We start from the raw sequence: 17,042 nt of genomic DNA on the forward strand, positions 1-17,042 counted from the left end.
GCAAACGTTTTTTTTCCTGTAGTTTTTTTTTTAAACGAATATATGTCCACATCGAAGAAATAGAGAGATTAATTTGAAACTATGTCTATCACGCGATATAATAAAGGTGTCGTGGTTATAGGCACCTTATGTGATGTGCATGGCACTGCAATCAACTTTTCGCAGCCATGCAATTGCCACCCTGTGTCACCAGCTGCAGTCAATTGAGAATGCTATCAAACAAATACAACTTTCCTGATTAAACCACATTCCTCGTTACGTTTAAAATTCAAAAGAAAATGCTGGCGATAGGCTATAATGTCTGCAAATAGGAGGTGATTGAGAAAAGATTTCCGGCGCGCACACAGAAACACTCACACAATCATCTGTTAATCCATCTAAAGGGAACACAGAGACCAGCTGATGTGCTGATTCTTATTTCGTGGATTGTTTTATTTCGTCAAGATAGGGCAGTCGGGGACATGTTGAAATCCATCCACAAATACACGTAATTGTTAAGTTACGGAACTTATAGTTTTGCTTTCGCTATAGAGTTTCCTGTCCAAAATTCCAACAAGTTGGTTACTCGAATAGTCCGGTAATTTACTGAGCAGTTATTATGATGAGCCCTTAGAGTAGTGCCTGTAATTTGTATGCGAGATCTTTAAGACATGATGGACATAGCCTACTCCAATTAAGTTGATAGAGCGGACTTATTTGTATTAACAAAAATCATATTTTTTTGCACCAATCGCATTTAGGCCTATTTTAAGTGTTAAGTCAGTGGTTAGAATGGAATTTTGCTTCCGGACAAATTAAGAAGAAAACTCCCGGAGTATTCACTTTCAATCTGATTTACCTTCCTGCGCTCTTTCTATCCCATGGAAGGGGGAGGCAGGGGAGGAGAACGGCTTGCGAGCTCCACTGATGACCTTACGTTGCGGCCAGTTTGCGCTTCCGAAGTCTTGATTGGTCCTCAATGTGGCAGACATACTTCAAAGTCGGGAGGAGGAGCGCCGGTGTCTGTGATTGGTTGCCTGTGTAGCAGCGGTTCTTCAAAGCCAGAGAGGACCTACAATTGTGCTGAAATGGGCGGATCTCATCATTGTATTGCATACCTCTTAAAAAAACACTGCTCTGATTGATAAATATAAAAAGATCCTCTGCGGAGGGCAGTTTTTGTGATGGCAACTTCACTTCTAGGGGTGAGTCTAAGGAGTTTCTTGCTGGGTTTAATTAGTTCCTTTATTGTCCACTCGGGGGATTAAAATTACCCTGGGGAGTGTAAGGGAGAGGGGCAGTTGGTGGATTATGTTTTAAGGTAGAGGGTCAAGAGAACGCAAACCGAAAAACACATTAGTCCAATAACGCACTAAAAAGTTTCCGTCGAACTATTTGGGGCGAAAACAAACTCAGGTTTTCCTTTAACTTCTTCACATTGAGTTGTGCGTGTTGCATCTGTTGCTACTTTAAATTTGCATTCGATCTGCAGGTAGGAATTGTCATGCACTATACCCGTTACAGGATGGTACGCGTTTACCAGTTGAACATGTAAAATAAAAAGTTTTTAAAATTCTGAATTTTTCTGAGGCTAATAGTAATTCATGCTTCCCTTTTAGGAGGAGCCGAGATTAGGATCGACTCCCTTAGCCATGTTGGCTGCAACTTGTAACAAGATTGGAACTCCAAGTCCGTCGCCCTCTTCGATATCAGATAACTCCGCTGCCTTTGGAAAAGGTTTTCATCCATGGAAAAGAGCTTCTGCGAGCAGCTGCAGTTTGGGCTCAGGCTTATCCACGTTTGGGGTGACCCGCAGTGGCTCAGGACTCTCGGACTCATTCGGAAGCAACAGTTCCAGTGGATCCAGTGCTTTTTCATTAACACCTGGAACCTCCACCAATGCGCACTTTGGAAACGACTACTCTGTTTTTCAGGCATCAGTTTCAAACAGTTCGCAGGAGGGGGGGCACCAGCCGGTGTTTATTTCCAAAGTGCATACTTCAGTGGACAGTCTGCAAGGTATTTATCCGAGAATGAGTGTAACACATCCTTACGAGTCTTGGTTCAAGTCATCCCACCCTGGCATTCCGACTGGAGACGTGGGCACTACGGGTGCTTCCGCATGGTGGGATGTCGGAGCAGGATGGATTGATGTCCAGAATCCAAACGGGACCACCCTACAGTCTTCCTTGCATTCGGGGGGACTTCAGACATCATTGCATTCGCCTCTGGGGGGCTACAATTCGGACTACTCCAGTTTAAGTCACTCAGCTTTTAGCACAAGTGCATCTCCTCATTTGTTGACCACTAGTCAGCATCTGATGGACGGCTTCAAACCAGTCCTCTCTTCATACCCCGATTCAAGCCCATCTCCTCTTGGTGGTGCAGGTGGCACCATGTTGACTGGAGGGCCAGCGGCATCACTGGCGGGGTCCCCGCGTTCCTCAGCGCGACGTTACTCAGGCAGAGCCACTTGTGATTGCCCTAACTGTCAGGAGGCAGAGAGACTGGGACCTGCAGGGGCGAGTCTGCGGCGCAAAGGACTTCACAGCTGTCATATCCCAGGTTGCGGGAAAGTATATGGTAAAACGTCTCACCTGAAGGCTCATTTACGCTGGCATACAGGGGAGAGACCGTTTGTTTGTAATTGGCTGTTTTGTGGAAAGAGGTTCACGAGGTCAGATGAACTTCAGAGACACTTGCGCACACACACCGGCGAGAAACGCTTTGCTTGCCCCGTCTGCAACAAGCGCTTCATGCGGAGCGACCATCTCAGCAAACACGTCAAAACGCATAGTGCAGGAGGCTCCGTGGGATCAGGATCAGGTGGTAGCGGGGGCAAACGGGGAAGTGACACCGACAGCGAACATAGCACCCCTGGTAGTCCTCCCTGTCATTCTCCCGACCTGCTGCCACCTCCTGATTCCACTCAAACAGCAGGCATAAATGGTCTCAGTAACTCTTTGGACTGAGTTAGATTTTACGTAGCCTACTCTTTGGTGGCATATGGACATTACATTTTCCATAAACTATTCGGATGCACTCGGTTAGGTAAATTGATCCGGTCTGATCTCATTTGATTGGGTTTATGAGGAAAGGACTATGAATCACACTTGTATCGACGACAAAGACAACGGGCACTATATGCCCTTAAAGTATACCTTATAAAGACTAAATTACTTTAAAGTAAAACAAAAAAATACAGGCACAAATTAACATTACCAATAGCCTAATGTATGGCCTGCATTTGAACGCACAGTGGTTATATGCAGGGCAAGTCTGTTTTTGTTACTCTGCTCTGATATTAAATGAAGAGTCAAAATACTAATAACCTGTAAGTGTTTATGGCCTGCAGTGGCCTGCCGAGTTAATGAGAACATGTTTTCTTAAATCCAAACTGTGGCACTTTATACTGGAACCCTGCGTGACGTACGTGTGCCTTTTCATGGGCAATTTGTAAGAACTTGTATGTTGTGTTTTGTAGTTTTTATTTCGTCATCTACTCTCTTTTGTTTAATATTTGAGAGACAAAAACATATATCACAAATTGGTCTTTATTCTACCAGAGAGCTTGATCAAGTTTGTATGAGATATATTGCAGTGTATATAATGCAATAGCTTAGCAAGTTATTACATGCAGGTATATGTGACATATTTGTCCAGGAAACCCTTTTTGTATAGTAAAATTTTAGATGTAAATTTATTCTAGTAAATATCTAAAACTCTGTCGGAGTGAAATTTGCTTTTGTTTTTCATCCGTGATTGCCATATTTGCCTACACGTCAGCTGGAGTCGTAATATTTATCGAAGAGGCAGGCTCGTTTTCTGATGTGTGTCAGAGACGCACTTTGAATTTATTTGGTATATTTTAGAAATAAACATGTTTAGTGATTCATGGCGTTTATATTTAAGCATGTACATATTTGTAAAGTGAGCATTAATTCCATTGACACATTCCTAGATTGGGGCTCAAAATCAGCCGTTCAATAAAGTGAGAATGGACTCAAAATCTGAACTCTATGGATTTGATTAAACTTGGTCAACGCACTTTATTTATTACTGATTCATGTCTGATCAACAGTTGGTTACTTATTTGTGCGATGCAAAAATGTCCGGGACATAACCTACACTAGGCAACAAGGAGCATTTAGAGCGTTACAGTTTTCCAAATTAACACTGATAACAACAACAAAAAATCCTATTTTATATGTCCGATTTTAGATTCTATAAATCGGTTTGCATTTCCTTTCAGTGTACAGAAATATAACAGTTTAATTGGGCAGAAATTTAATTGGGTTTAGGAGGACACAGGCTACAGGTGATGGCCTAGACTTTGGGAAAATAAAGGGGCGAAATGTTTCCTTTTTTGTCAATTCAGCTCCACATGGTTCTCACTAAACAGTTCAATGTCTAAAATCAGACTGAAAATAGAGGAGATTTTCAGAAGGACAGAAATTCATTGACCAGTAATCGCATTCATTTTTTCCAATACATTTTCGTTAAATCACTGTGGACAAACTAAATTGAATAAAACCAGGCCTATTAGGCTAAACAAATAGGCCTAAGATAAACAGACTACCCATTAAATGCTACCTACAGCCGCGAATGCGTTCTAAACTTATGATTTTGCGATCATTTAAAATGAGGAAAGAAGAGAGGTAAACATAAAGACAAATAGGCCTACAGGCTATAAAGTTTCTCTTCAGTAAACAACAATCGCTTGCAAACCCTTTTCTATGGGATTCTGTTACTCTGGCGCTTTATATTTTATTAATGCGTGCATTTCGTTTATATAATAGGCTATGTGCTTGTATTCTCACTTGCAATGAAAAATAAGCTACGTAGGCTCATTTGAGCTTGAATGAAGACGAATTTTGCATTTTCTTACAAATTTCAAATTGAATGTCATGGTCATCGATTAGTTTACACACAACCTGGAACTGGCAACATCTGACGCGCAAGGGTATGGCGAAATTGCATTTCATTTGAAATATAGGCTACCCTAGAGCACACAACTTTAAACATTTACGACCAAAAAAAACACTGCAGTGCCGCTCCTGTCCCTCGGGGCAAGTTCATCCAGAACCATATAGAAACACATCAAGGCTGATTGACGAACTGCCCCCTCGTGTGTTGAACATATAAAAGTGCATGGGGTTTTCAGGAGAGTTGGTTTTGATTAGGTAAATTTCAATCACGAAAAGAAGCTCAGACGTTCCCTAAAGTCCAGTTGTTTTAAAACTTTAGAGCAACTTTTTAAAATAATACGCAAATTCTTTTGCATTTTATAATAGCCTATTAGCACATTCTTAAGTCACATAAAAGTCAATAACATATTTGAATTTCACTTCAATAATGGTTTTAAGAGGAATAGAGTCCAGTAGAAAAGAATGATATGATATGATTTTGACAAAGAATATTTAGCAAATATTTTAATCTTGATTTCCTGTACATTTAAATTCTTTAGCAATATTCCATTCTGTGGTTTTAGAAAATGCTGTTACTAAGTAAATCTATAGCTACACATTTTTTCACAAAACAAACAAAACACCAAAAAAGATGATAAAATAAACATTTCATCCGTAATCTGTAGCAGGCGTTTTATAGTCTTGCCTGTAAATCTGAACTGAGGAGTTTGGGGTAGGCTATCAAGCTGAACTTTTATTGTGTCAAGTTTCAGCCCTCACCTTTGCATGACTGCCCTAACATGTAGCAGCTCAGCATTTTGAGTCGCAGACAAAGTCTGTTATAATTCTACAGTGGACACATGACGGGGTGTTTCATTCATCTTTTGCTGAATTTGATCAATATGTCGAATGTTTTAGGAGATTCGTTTATAATAATAAAAGTAATACTGTGATACTGTACTGTACTATAGTAGCCTACTGTGACATGATTTGAAGAGTTACGTATTATACTGTATGAAGACAAGAGTACATTCATTCATTTTGAGGAAGACTTAACACTCGCACACGCACACGCACACGCACACTTGGATAATTATAATGAGATTTTAAGTTGTGAAGGCAGCCGGTGCCTAAAGTTGCTGTTCAGGTATGGTCAGGGTCAGTGACAATGACAAATATAGATAGACAGCATACAGAAAATATAAAAATCACACACACTAAAGTTATTAAAAACAGACATAACCCAAATACATGCAAACACACATGCAAACAAAACATAATTTGTTTCAATTGAGACCTGTGCATTCACAAAGGCCTTTTTCAAACACCCTGCCATTCTGAATGACAGCAATGATGGCAGCATTCTGGATGGTGGACAAACAGTGGGCAATGACAGTGGAGGTCCGGCCTTGTCAGGCATCATCACATGAATGTTGAACAATCTAATTGGAAAGAGATGGGAATGTTTACATATGCAGTGGAACAACATTCATTGAAAAAATTACTTAGCAAAGTAGTTTATCTCCTTAAAAATAGCTTAATTCGCATTGACTGTGTAAAACTAAGGTAGAGGAATTATCATAAATGCAACATATAACAATCAGAATGCCAAAGTAACAGTGCACACAATAGTGTCCAATAGTTTCCAACTAAAAGTGTTGAAAATGCCTTTCTAATAATCAGACCATTTTACTGTAAGATTTCCATAAAGAACTACATATACATAAGAACACACATCTGAGGTAACAATACAGATTTGTCAATGCAACCTTTGGCTTTTCACCAGACCATACACTCAAACTTACTCTAAGGTGTCCTGCGCCGATGGGGCCTTTTCTTCAATCACATATGAAGTGTCAAAGAAGAACCTGGCGTAATGGCCACTCTGCTTTGCATCATGGACACATGACCACCTCAAACGTAAAATCATCTTCTGTTATGCAAACACTGTGTCGTCCATTATCCCTTACATATTTTATACTTTTCTGTGTTTAAAGGACTGCTGCTTAGTTTATGTTCATGCAATGAATATCCAAACAGTATATAAGGGCACAATATGGAATAGATTAAATAGGTCTTGTTCTTATGTGTGGTGGCCTGAAAGTAGGCCTACACCACTTCTTGTCTACGGTGGCCTGAAAAGGTCACAACAGTTCTAGATTAAGACTGCAAATGCAGAAAGGCAGACAGTTGCATCAATTCGACAATACATGACAAATAAGTGCTTACAGCACAACTATTACATTTGACAACCTGTCTGTTGCAAATTCACACAACACATGCAAATAGTCCCAACACTACGGAAGCCATGACAGCCATCGACTTGTTCAGACTTTTTCCACACAAGATGACGCTGACTGGAGGAAGAGCAAAATGCACTGACTGCACAAACCTTTTTAATACCATTTCTTTACATGAAAGAAAGTAAAAGTCCTGCCACATATTTGCTCAAACCATTCACTAAATCAGTTGATTTAATGAGTACAACTCCTCAGCCAAATAGATTAGTTAATCAGTGAAATCACATGTGTTAAGCACCTAGGTAGAACCAATACATGGGGTGCAGATAATTTCTCTATTTGTCCATCCTCCCTCCCTCCCTCCCTTCCTCCCTTCTTTCCTTCCTTCCTCCCTTCTGTCCTAGCGCCTCCTTCTTATTAATGTTGTGAAGGAAACGAGGAAGGAATGATAGGAGGATGGAGGAATGAGGGAGAGGGAGATATGAGAAATGAGATGTCCTGCTCACGCATCACATTTAAGAGACATTAATTACTGATGATGCGGCGCATCACTAGCCTGATGAGCCATACCCACATCAAGATGTAGGGTCTGGGAACTATCCATTGGTGCTGCTCAATCCGAGAGGCGGAATAAACGGTTGTCTTTCAAATTTCCTCTGCACGCAATAGGATAGCGATACAACTCATGAGTCCCATGCATTTGATTTTCCCACCAGCGGAGCTAGTTGACTAGTTGATCAAACTTTTGCCAATTAAAAAAAAGCTGAACCGTTGCCGACTCTATACACAATATGATTGGCCTGATAGATGTTTCATTTTTCCAGCTCGCAAGCCAAAGGAGAGTTGCTAGACTATCCTGGATACAGGCTACTTTTAAGAATTACAGTTGGTGCTTCCCATAGCCTATGTGTCTTTTCTCCTAACACACACACAGCTTTTAACCTGCAGCTTTGTGCCACACAGCAAAAAATAATTTCCTAAATAAGCTACACAACTGATTGGCAAACTTTTACATCTTGAGAGAGTTCCATGTAATAAGTAACGCAAACATCTGGAGAAAGTTCCTCCTACTATCCCGTTAGCTCACGCGGCACTCAATTAGACCTACACACCACCACTGACAGTTTTGCCTGTCTGTCATCTGTGATCTCAGTAGCAATATAAGTTTCTAGACTATGACAGACTCATTGTCATGACAAACATGATGAGCCAGTGACTAACTGATAAGACAGCTTGTGCCTGTGTCATCCTCACAGACAAAAGGCAGAGGAATGCATTCAGAACACGGAAGTTTACAAGATTTTGTGTGATCTTCTTCTGAAATGCCAACTGTAAATGTGTGTGTTTGGGTTAGTTATGACAAATTGTTTCATCCCATTCAAGCCACAGAGTTTCTGAGAAGAACCATGCCTGTTTTACCACAGTTTTACAACCTTGCATGTTGTTCCTTGCTGAAGTGAACTTATTACAAAGCTCTCAAGTCTCACCAATTGATTGTGAGACACATAGAATTGACTTCACACAACCTCACCTCACACACACATTTGCTCATGTTAAGGTTCTTGCTTCCTCATGTAGTTTGCATAGACTGTATAAATAAACAGGGCTCTCTCACACATTGATGGTGAGACACACACAATTGACAGACCTCACACCACACATGCCTCCTCCAATGTAATGTTATAATTTGATTATTTAAAAAAAAAACATGTTCATAGGTATAGACTTTATAAATAAGGTAGTTTGCAGTTTACACATGCACGTAACCTACAATATGTGAAGTGCTTCAAGATGCAACAATGTTCTGCATCAAAATGAGCGCACAACTTCAAATTTGTTCATGACGTGGAATATTTTATTTGTCAAAGAATAACCTAACTAAATTAATTTAGGCTGAATCCCATTTCTCTGTAGCCTGGCGGGCCATCCTATATCATTGAAATGCAGGGGCGCAGGAGATATTTTGAAAGTGAGGGGGACCAAATTGTGAACACAAACCCATAGTGGATTTCCAGATATCGGATCGCCACCTCTGGCCCACTTTCGACCATCATATTTTAAACTTGCCAGAATATTAAGATAATACCATTGATTGTTTTCAAAATATTGTTTGATTAAAATTGTCAAAACTGTGAGATGAGCACAATGCCAGATCTGCCCTCAGACCAGCTTCTTGCTATGTGCTATGTGCAATTCTACTATTTTTTTTAGATTTATTTTACACTACTTGGGCCAATGGTAGAATACTCTAAAAGCAACATGATGTTGATATTTTATGAAGCCATGAATGAATCATCATGCCTATGATCCAAACATAGACTACATGATCAAATAGCCTAGTTAGGCCTACAGTACCTAAATTGTCTGGTATAAACCAAATCAACTCTCCACTATGTGTCTTCAGTTAAAGCGATGGTTCGGAGTAATTTCACCCTAGGGTCCTTTGCACCATGACCCCGAGCCAAACACCCTCCCAGAACCTTCATTGAAATGCAGGGGCGCAGCCTACTGGTGCTGAAAAGTTGAATAGATTGTAGAATAGCCAAAGAAGATGTAGCATTGTTATAAAACCTTTAAAATCTCTAAACAATCACAAGTAGGGCAGTTCATCACAGTTCATCCATTGCAACTGATTGATGAAAGGTCATTTACACCTGTAGGCTACATTGTATTTGGGAAAAGCAAAAGGTATCAGCATAATGTTATTTATGTATTTATTTGTTTGTTTGTTTGTTTGTTTGTTTATGAACAAAAACATCTCTGTCAGTTCCATGCCGTTTTCAACAGCTATCAAAAACAAAGGTCATTTTTGGATGGATGGATTTTTTGTGAATGTTTCTTCTTCTACATAAGATTTTAGTCATGTTTAGTTCATGTAATACTTCATTGTCAATGCACAAATTAAGTAACAGTAGTCTGAAACGTTATTGTTAATGCAAAAATTAAGTAACAGTAGTCTGAAACGAAATGCTGTTTTACATGTAACCAGTGGTGCAAATAACTGACATGTCCAAATGGGCCTTGATGAAATGCGTCGCTAGACTGTTCATACACATTTTAACGGGCCAAAGTTGAAGAACTGTTGTCCGTTATTGTTCGTGCAAATATAGGCTGATTCAAGGCCGTAGTCATGATGTCAACATTGGGGGGGACCAAATCTGTGGTGGGGTCTGAGGGACCCCCAAACAGAATCTCAATACATTTCCTAACATGAAAAAATATTATTAAAAATCACAAACAAGTCGTTAGTTAGGTCAGTCAATGAGGTTATTCCAAACTTTTGACGGACATAGGCATGGCATGGATGGATTATGAACCCCTGGACACAGATGCACCCCCCCCCCCCTCTGGTGAGTTTTGTGAAAAGAGAAGGGTGGAGAAGAAGCAACTTCACTGGTCCATCCCTGGACCTGTGACTCCAAGTGGTTCTTTGACTTATTACTTACAGCTGAAGATTTTTTTAAACTAAGGCTTAGACTCATAGGTTTGGAGCCTAATAAGATTGTGTCTTTTAATTTAGATTGTATTATGCTGGCGGCTAATCACACAATTTTAACGTAGTTTGAAAGGGACAGGATTCAGGAATAGGCTACTAAGACAGGCCCCTCTTCTGTCTGACTCACCTCATGTTACCCCTGTATGCATTATAGACTGGCTTCTGACAGAAATTACGTTTTGTGCCAACATGTAGAAACACTAGGCCTACTACAGCCTTTAATTGGTGAATGGAGGTGCAAATTCCTTTCTTTGGTTATTGTTCGCGATTCACATTAACTGTAGGCTATCACGTATTGTAAACGTCGCCACATTTGATCACGTTTTGCCTGCATGGATGCGCGATTGAGTGCGCATCTCAATAATATGCAAGATGCAACAATAATTTCTAAGAGGCCTATAAACGGTAATTTCTGGCATTACTACTAGCATATGAATGCATTATTTATGTTGAAAGACGTGAAAGAAATGACACAGGCTTCCACAAATTCATAATTTAAAATAAAACGTTTCACTTTCTCTATCATTGCGAGAATAGGCAACAATATGGAAAATGTTCCCTTTCAGTCTGATCGGCTCCAGACATGTATGGGATTTCCTCAGCCTGTGCTACACCTTTCCAAGAAGTTTTGTGGAAATTGTACCGGTAGCTTTTGCGATATTGTTGACAGCCCTACCTCACCGCAGTAGGGTGCAGTAAATGGAAGCTTTTTTTGATAGCGCACACGCCACTAACGAAAAACGGAAAATCACCAGGACAAACCACTCAGGTGTGTAGGCTACTCTGTCACTAATTTGTGCGTTATTTACGTTTGATTACATTTCAGATACGTGTTGGTTTCCTGTAGGCCTAGTATAGCGCTTTATTCTTTCTTTATTTTTCTATGTCCGAATATTGGGGGGGACATTTTGGTCATATTTGAATAGTGGGGGGGACACGTCCCCCTCAATGTCTATGGTGACTACGGCCCTGGGCTGATTCATGTTCCCTTGCATTGTGTAACTGAGGTCCATGGCTAGTCTGGCTTTCACCAGACCAAGCTCAATCTTTTAAGAAATCAAAAAATAAATAGCGGGCAGATCAGGCTGGGTTCACCCAGCCTAGTCCATGGCACCCGATATTTTTCTGATTGAGATATCCACGCTCTGGCTATTCTAAATGCAAAAATGCATCAGGGAGTTATGACAAAACTGTAACTAACAAACTAGATCCTAATAGAAAGCTGTTAGCTTCCCTAAGCTACAGGTAGGCTTATAAGGTAGGCCTATTTACAACATAATTTGTCAATAGGCTATGCTGGCGACACAAATAAAATCTCCTTTGGAAAGATTACGCCTTACACCTTACAGTATCAAGCGGACTTAAACTGCCATATTGTGGCGAAAAGTTGTAATAAAATTCATGCAGCTCCATGAGTTAAGGAAAGCGCGAATGAAGTAGCCACTTCTAAATGGGACTAGTGTTGCACGGTGTATCGATACTAAAAAGGTATCGCGATGCCTTCACGCAAAAAACGATACGATTTCAGACGTTTTTAGAATCGATACTTTATTAAAATAATAACGTTCTGTGTCTGTGTCAACTGCTGCTCCCACTGCTCCTTGCACGCATCTAGGCAAGTGGGCGTGTCAAGCAGGCAGCTCTGAGTGAGTGAGTGCGCAGCCAACGTCAACATAGTTCTTTGCCGACAGTTCTAGGCCTTGTGGATAAAACAAAAGGTGTGCTATTTCTATTTCGGATACATAGCGTGAAGGCAAGCCATCAGGTACACAAAGTCATTTAAAAGCAGTAGGCTACGCATGGAACTTGGCTAACACCTCGCAGATATATGAGTCAATATCACTATGAAGTGCCTTTGGTGTCCTCATCAGACTCACTCAGTCATCATGAAAATGTAGCAGAATAATGAAAGTCTGAGGTCTTATTATAAGTGGCCAAACACTTGCACACATATCAGTACAATGATAAGTCTCTTAAAATGTGTTTCCTTCATTTTATCAATTTCTTTTCATTGGATGTACGTGATTTTGGCATGTCCCACACACTGCTCGGCTAACTACAGTGTGTGTAATAAGTGGTTAAATGATACTAAATCAAAAAAATGTTAACATGGTTTTATTGTCCACAATAAGTTATTTGATAAAACAAGTCATTTTGATCGATCATGTATATTGTATTTTCATAATCATATTGAACATTTTGCATGTGTCCCTGAAATTGCGGTCCACCCTGTCATTATGGGGTAACTGTCCCTTTAAGAAACCCACTGATGTTTTCAGTGAAATCACTACGAGCATTTTTTCTTTCTTCAATGGAGACTGAAGCAGTGGCGAGTTGCAGAGTAAGTATTTCCACTTATGTTTCATAATTTTCATCATATTATGTGTGTAGTTGGATGTTGTCAAGCTTAACATGTCCACTCTGTCATAGTGAAATATCAATTGATAGAAAAACCTATCAGAACTTTGAAATATATTTGTAAAACAGTACATAGTCAGCTTGCTGACTGTAGCATGTTGCTAAGTGAAGGTCCACCATGTGCTCATTAAATGCTAACATTAGCCAAAAATGTCCACCCTGTCATTGTCCACCCTGTCAGCAAGCCTTCCATGACAGGGTGGACATGTGCATAGTTTAGGCCACATGCTGATAATGTTACACATATTACAACAGCTATTACACACATTTTATAACAGTACATGCTATACATAGTAAATTTGGAAAATTGGACAATTTGGACAATTTTTTTGGCGATATCGGTATCAGCAAGCCTAGTTTGAAAAGGCAAGCCTAATTTACAGACTGCCAATTAAAATGTGTAAGGGAACATTTTGAATCGTCTTTTTCAAGGAATGAGATCAAAAGGAGCTGAGATAGCAAGGAGATATCGGGAACGTCGTGATGTTGACCCAGACAGAAGAAGAAAGTACCTTGAGAAAGAAAGGGTCAAATGGAAAAAAGACAGAGAGACTGGAAAGAAGAAAGGTGTCAATGAGCTCAGTGAGAGAGAGAAGAGGGCAAAAAGAAAGAAATGGAGAGGCAAAAAGTCAAGCCAGAGCCAGAAACAGGGCCAGTGCTTTGCTACAGTCACAGCCACCCCTCCCCTGCTGAAACTCCTGAAAATCAGCGTGAGCCAGGGCCCTCCAGGTTAGATCATTGGAAGTTTAGCTGATGAGACTTATTAGAAAGTTTAGATGTATTTGAAGGACAATTATCAACTGTTTATGTCCCCATAAAATGACATATGAAGGGTTCAGATGCAAAAGCCTTTAAATGCCACCTACGTCAAAAATGAGATAAAGATGGTGAATGGATGCTCTCCACACATAGTATACGTTAACCTTCTAACACTGTTCCGGTCAAAAATGACCGATTTAACCATTCCCTGTACCATAAATATGGCATTTTTCATCAGACTGCCTCAAGATCTTATGATATCCTTCACAAAAGGCTTTTGAACGCATAGAATTTATTTTGACTACTTTCTTTGAATTTTGAGTGATTTATTCAACGTAGAAACACTTTTTTTGTTTACGGTCAAAAATGAGCGCCATAGGAAATGAATGGGAAAGAGTATAATTTTCATCCAGGAGATAAAAGACATCTCCTTACACACACTCCTACAACTTACCACCAATGTTCCCACACACATGCATGCATGCACACACACACACACACAAACAGACACACATACAGTACACACACGTACACCCACTCACAGACACACACACTCACACAGTACATGTTGTCAGTTCATGTTGTCATGTTGCCACATGTACGTGTGAACCACCAATGTTCGCACACATAGGCACTCACACACATACAGAAACACACCCACCAACACACACACAAACAGACACACACACACACACATGTACACACACTCACACACACACACACAGTTCCTGTTGTCAGTTCATATTGTCATGTTGCCACATGTGCAGGAAAACCACCAATGTTTGCACACACATGCATGTACACACACGGAAACACTCACACCCACACACACACACACACACACATACACATTTACACCCACTCTCTCACTCACTCACACACACACACACACAGTTCATGTTGTCAGTTCAAATAATTTAACTTCAAAACCCACTAAATACCACTCTTTCCTGGTCTGACATATTGATTTATAGGCAAAAACCTATAGGAGCCTGATTTTAAATGCTCATTTAAAAGAAAAGTGGTCAGATGGATTTAGAGGGTTTTTGCATCTGAACTCTTCATATTGATAACTAACTTGCTAAAATCGTATAAAAAAAATCCTTACAAATATTTTGTGTTTCAGGCAACGGCGTCAAGGGGAAAGCATTCTAAGGAGTGCGAAGAGAAAACTGAAAAAACAGATTGAAATATTAGAGGCACAGCTCAAAAAAGAGAAAAGTAAAACTGCATTGTTCCTTGCATTTATGGGGCCATTCAATGACATTCCACAACATGTCCACCCTGTCATGCCCAGGGTCCACCCTGTCATGTCTCTGTCCACCCTGTTATTTTCATGTTCTATGAAAATAAACAAATTATTTCCACAAGTTAGCAAAATATTTTGTGTGATTCCTTTATAAGCAAATGAGGGCCAAATAGTATTGTTTGAAAATTTGACCAGATATCTTTGTTGTTAGATTTTATTTAGAAAAGAAAGTGCAACTCTCGCAGATTTTATAGAGAAACAAATAGTTTGCCATAATTTCATTATTATCCCAATACTTTTCCCATTAACTAAAATGTATTGTTGAGAAAGGGACTAAATAGTTTTCTGAAAATGTACATTTTATAATCACTATGTAATTACAATGTATTTACTCTGTTTTGAAATTGTCCATGACAGGGTGGACATATTTTTCTGTTTGCATGTAAATTGTCTGCTTGCAGTTAATTTATAAAAAGTGTGGGAGCTTGACCAATATGTATTTCTAACAGCATAACATATACTTAATACAATGAATATGAAGTTCAATGGAAAATCTCAGCTTTTTTGGGGGGGATGGGGAAGTCTCAAAGGCACCTTATGGTGATATTGACTCATATGCCAACATTTTTAAAGAGTTCAAAGAACGACAGGTTAACGAATATGCTATAGAAAACACGACTACATGGTTAGTGCCAAGTTCTTCTCTTATGTTTTAGTCTAGCCTAAGTGAAACGAGTATGGTTCTCTGGGATAAAGCGAACCTTCCTTCATCAATGAATTTTGACGAGACAGAGCTGTAATCATTTTGACGAGACATAACGAGCTGTAATCAAGGGTGCTAACGCGATGAAAGCGCAATGTTCACGCCAGAATAACATTACCATTGTTCGGTCAGTAGCAGCCTACTACTGGTAATATTTGTCATGGCATGTAGACTGCAATTTGTTCAATAATTATTGCCCAGATGTAGGATAGGCTACCCGAAATGCGCTAATTAATGCCCACAGCATAACACCACCAAGCGTGTTGAGTCCTAATAATAATAGCGGCTTATTGTTACAGTACGTGGTAGCAAATCATGTTATCAAAGAAATAGACGTAATGTAGGAATGCACACAGATATATTGCAACAGGTAATGGTGTAGGCCTATCTGACGAAGACCTGAGTGGTTGGAACGTCGTACTTGTACACTGGGCACAAAGAAGACTATCCTCACATTTTCCCCTTTGCAACTGTCAAAGAAATCCCATGAACACGGGAAGGCCTAGGGTAGCCTATACTGTACATCAGATGGCCTAAAGATTAGGCCCCTCTGCATAGCATTCAGTGATTTGCATGCAGTAATTTTAACACTGACCTTGATCTAACCTAGTTTGGCTATTTAAAGCTACTTAATTGCCACAACACAATGTAAATGAACTATAACAAACAATAAAGGACTTAATCACACAAAGTAGGCCTACTATTTTACTGACTATAAAAAAATAATAATTATGTAGGAAGTTTAGAACCCAGAATTGACCTACACACTACAAAAGTGCACCAAATTCAACACAAATGACTCAATACACTTGGAGGAGGTATGAGTCCTTTCTTCTCCAGATATCTTAGGATTTCGCCGTAGTATCGTTTTAGTATCGAGCATCGTGATATTTATGGCAGGTATCGTATCGAAGTCATAATTTTGGTATCGTGACAACACTAAATGGGACCCACTACACAGTAGCTTAAAGGTCTCATTCACTGAGAAACCGTTTAATACTTGTTACTTTCTAAATACTATAGCTCACTCCAAGTTGCATATGCATGCTGCACGTGAAAATGATCTTCTACCCCCATTGCCCGCATTAGCCAATGAAAGAAAATGCATGAAAAAACAAGCGAATCAGAAAGAGCCCTTCCCAATGACTCCGAAGGGAAACTGATTATTCATGGCCTCGCCCACCTTGGCTTGTGACCGCCTACAGGAAGACTGGAAGATTTTGGGGATTGT

The 17,042-nt window shown here is 39.8% G+C and overlaps 1 protein-coding gene across 1 annotated transcript; it reads left to right on the forward strand.

Annotated features, from left to right (window-relative positions):
• Nucleotides 1-1,163: 1,163 nt before the first annotated feature.
• LOC143118517 (transcription factor Sp8) lies at nt 1,164-2,951 on the forward strand. Its single transcript, XM_076279567.1, has 2 exons — nt 1,164-1,184; nt 1,599-2,951. Exons 1-2 carry the CDS (start codon nt 1,164-1,166, stop codon nt 2,949-2,951), a joined length of 1,374 nt encoding a protein of 457 aa, XP_076135682.1.
• The last annotated feature ends 14,091 nt before the right edge of the window (nt 2,952-17,042 follow it).

This window comes from Alosa pseudoharengus, unplaced genomic scaffold (genome assembly GCF_046254945.1).
Source record: "Alosa pseudoharengus isolate Yale_2024_CS ecotype anadromous, Long Island Sound unplaced genomic scaffold, YU_APseudo_1.1 YU_APseudo_1.1_scf_12, whole genome shotgun sequence".
NCBI classification, from domain to species: Eukaryota; Metazoa; Chordata; class Actinopteri; order Clupeiformes; family Clupeidae; genus Alosa; species Alosa pseudoharengus.

Excerpts from the sequence above, each read along its gene's own strand:
- LOC143118517 (XM_076279567.1), top strand. The coding sequence starts at position 1,164 with ATGGCAACTTCACTTCTAGGG. Across the intron at positions 1,185-1,598 it reads TGGCAACTTCACTTCTAGGG|GAGGAGCCGAGATTAGGATC; the intron begins GTGAGTCTAAGG and ends CTTCCCTTTTAG.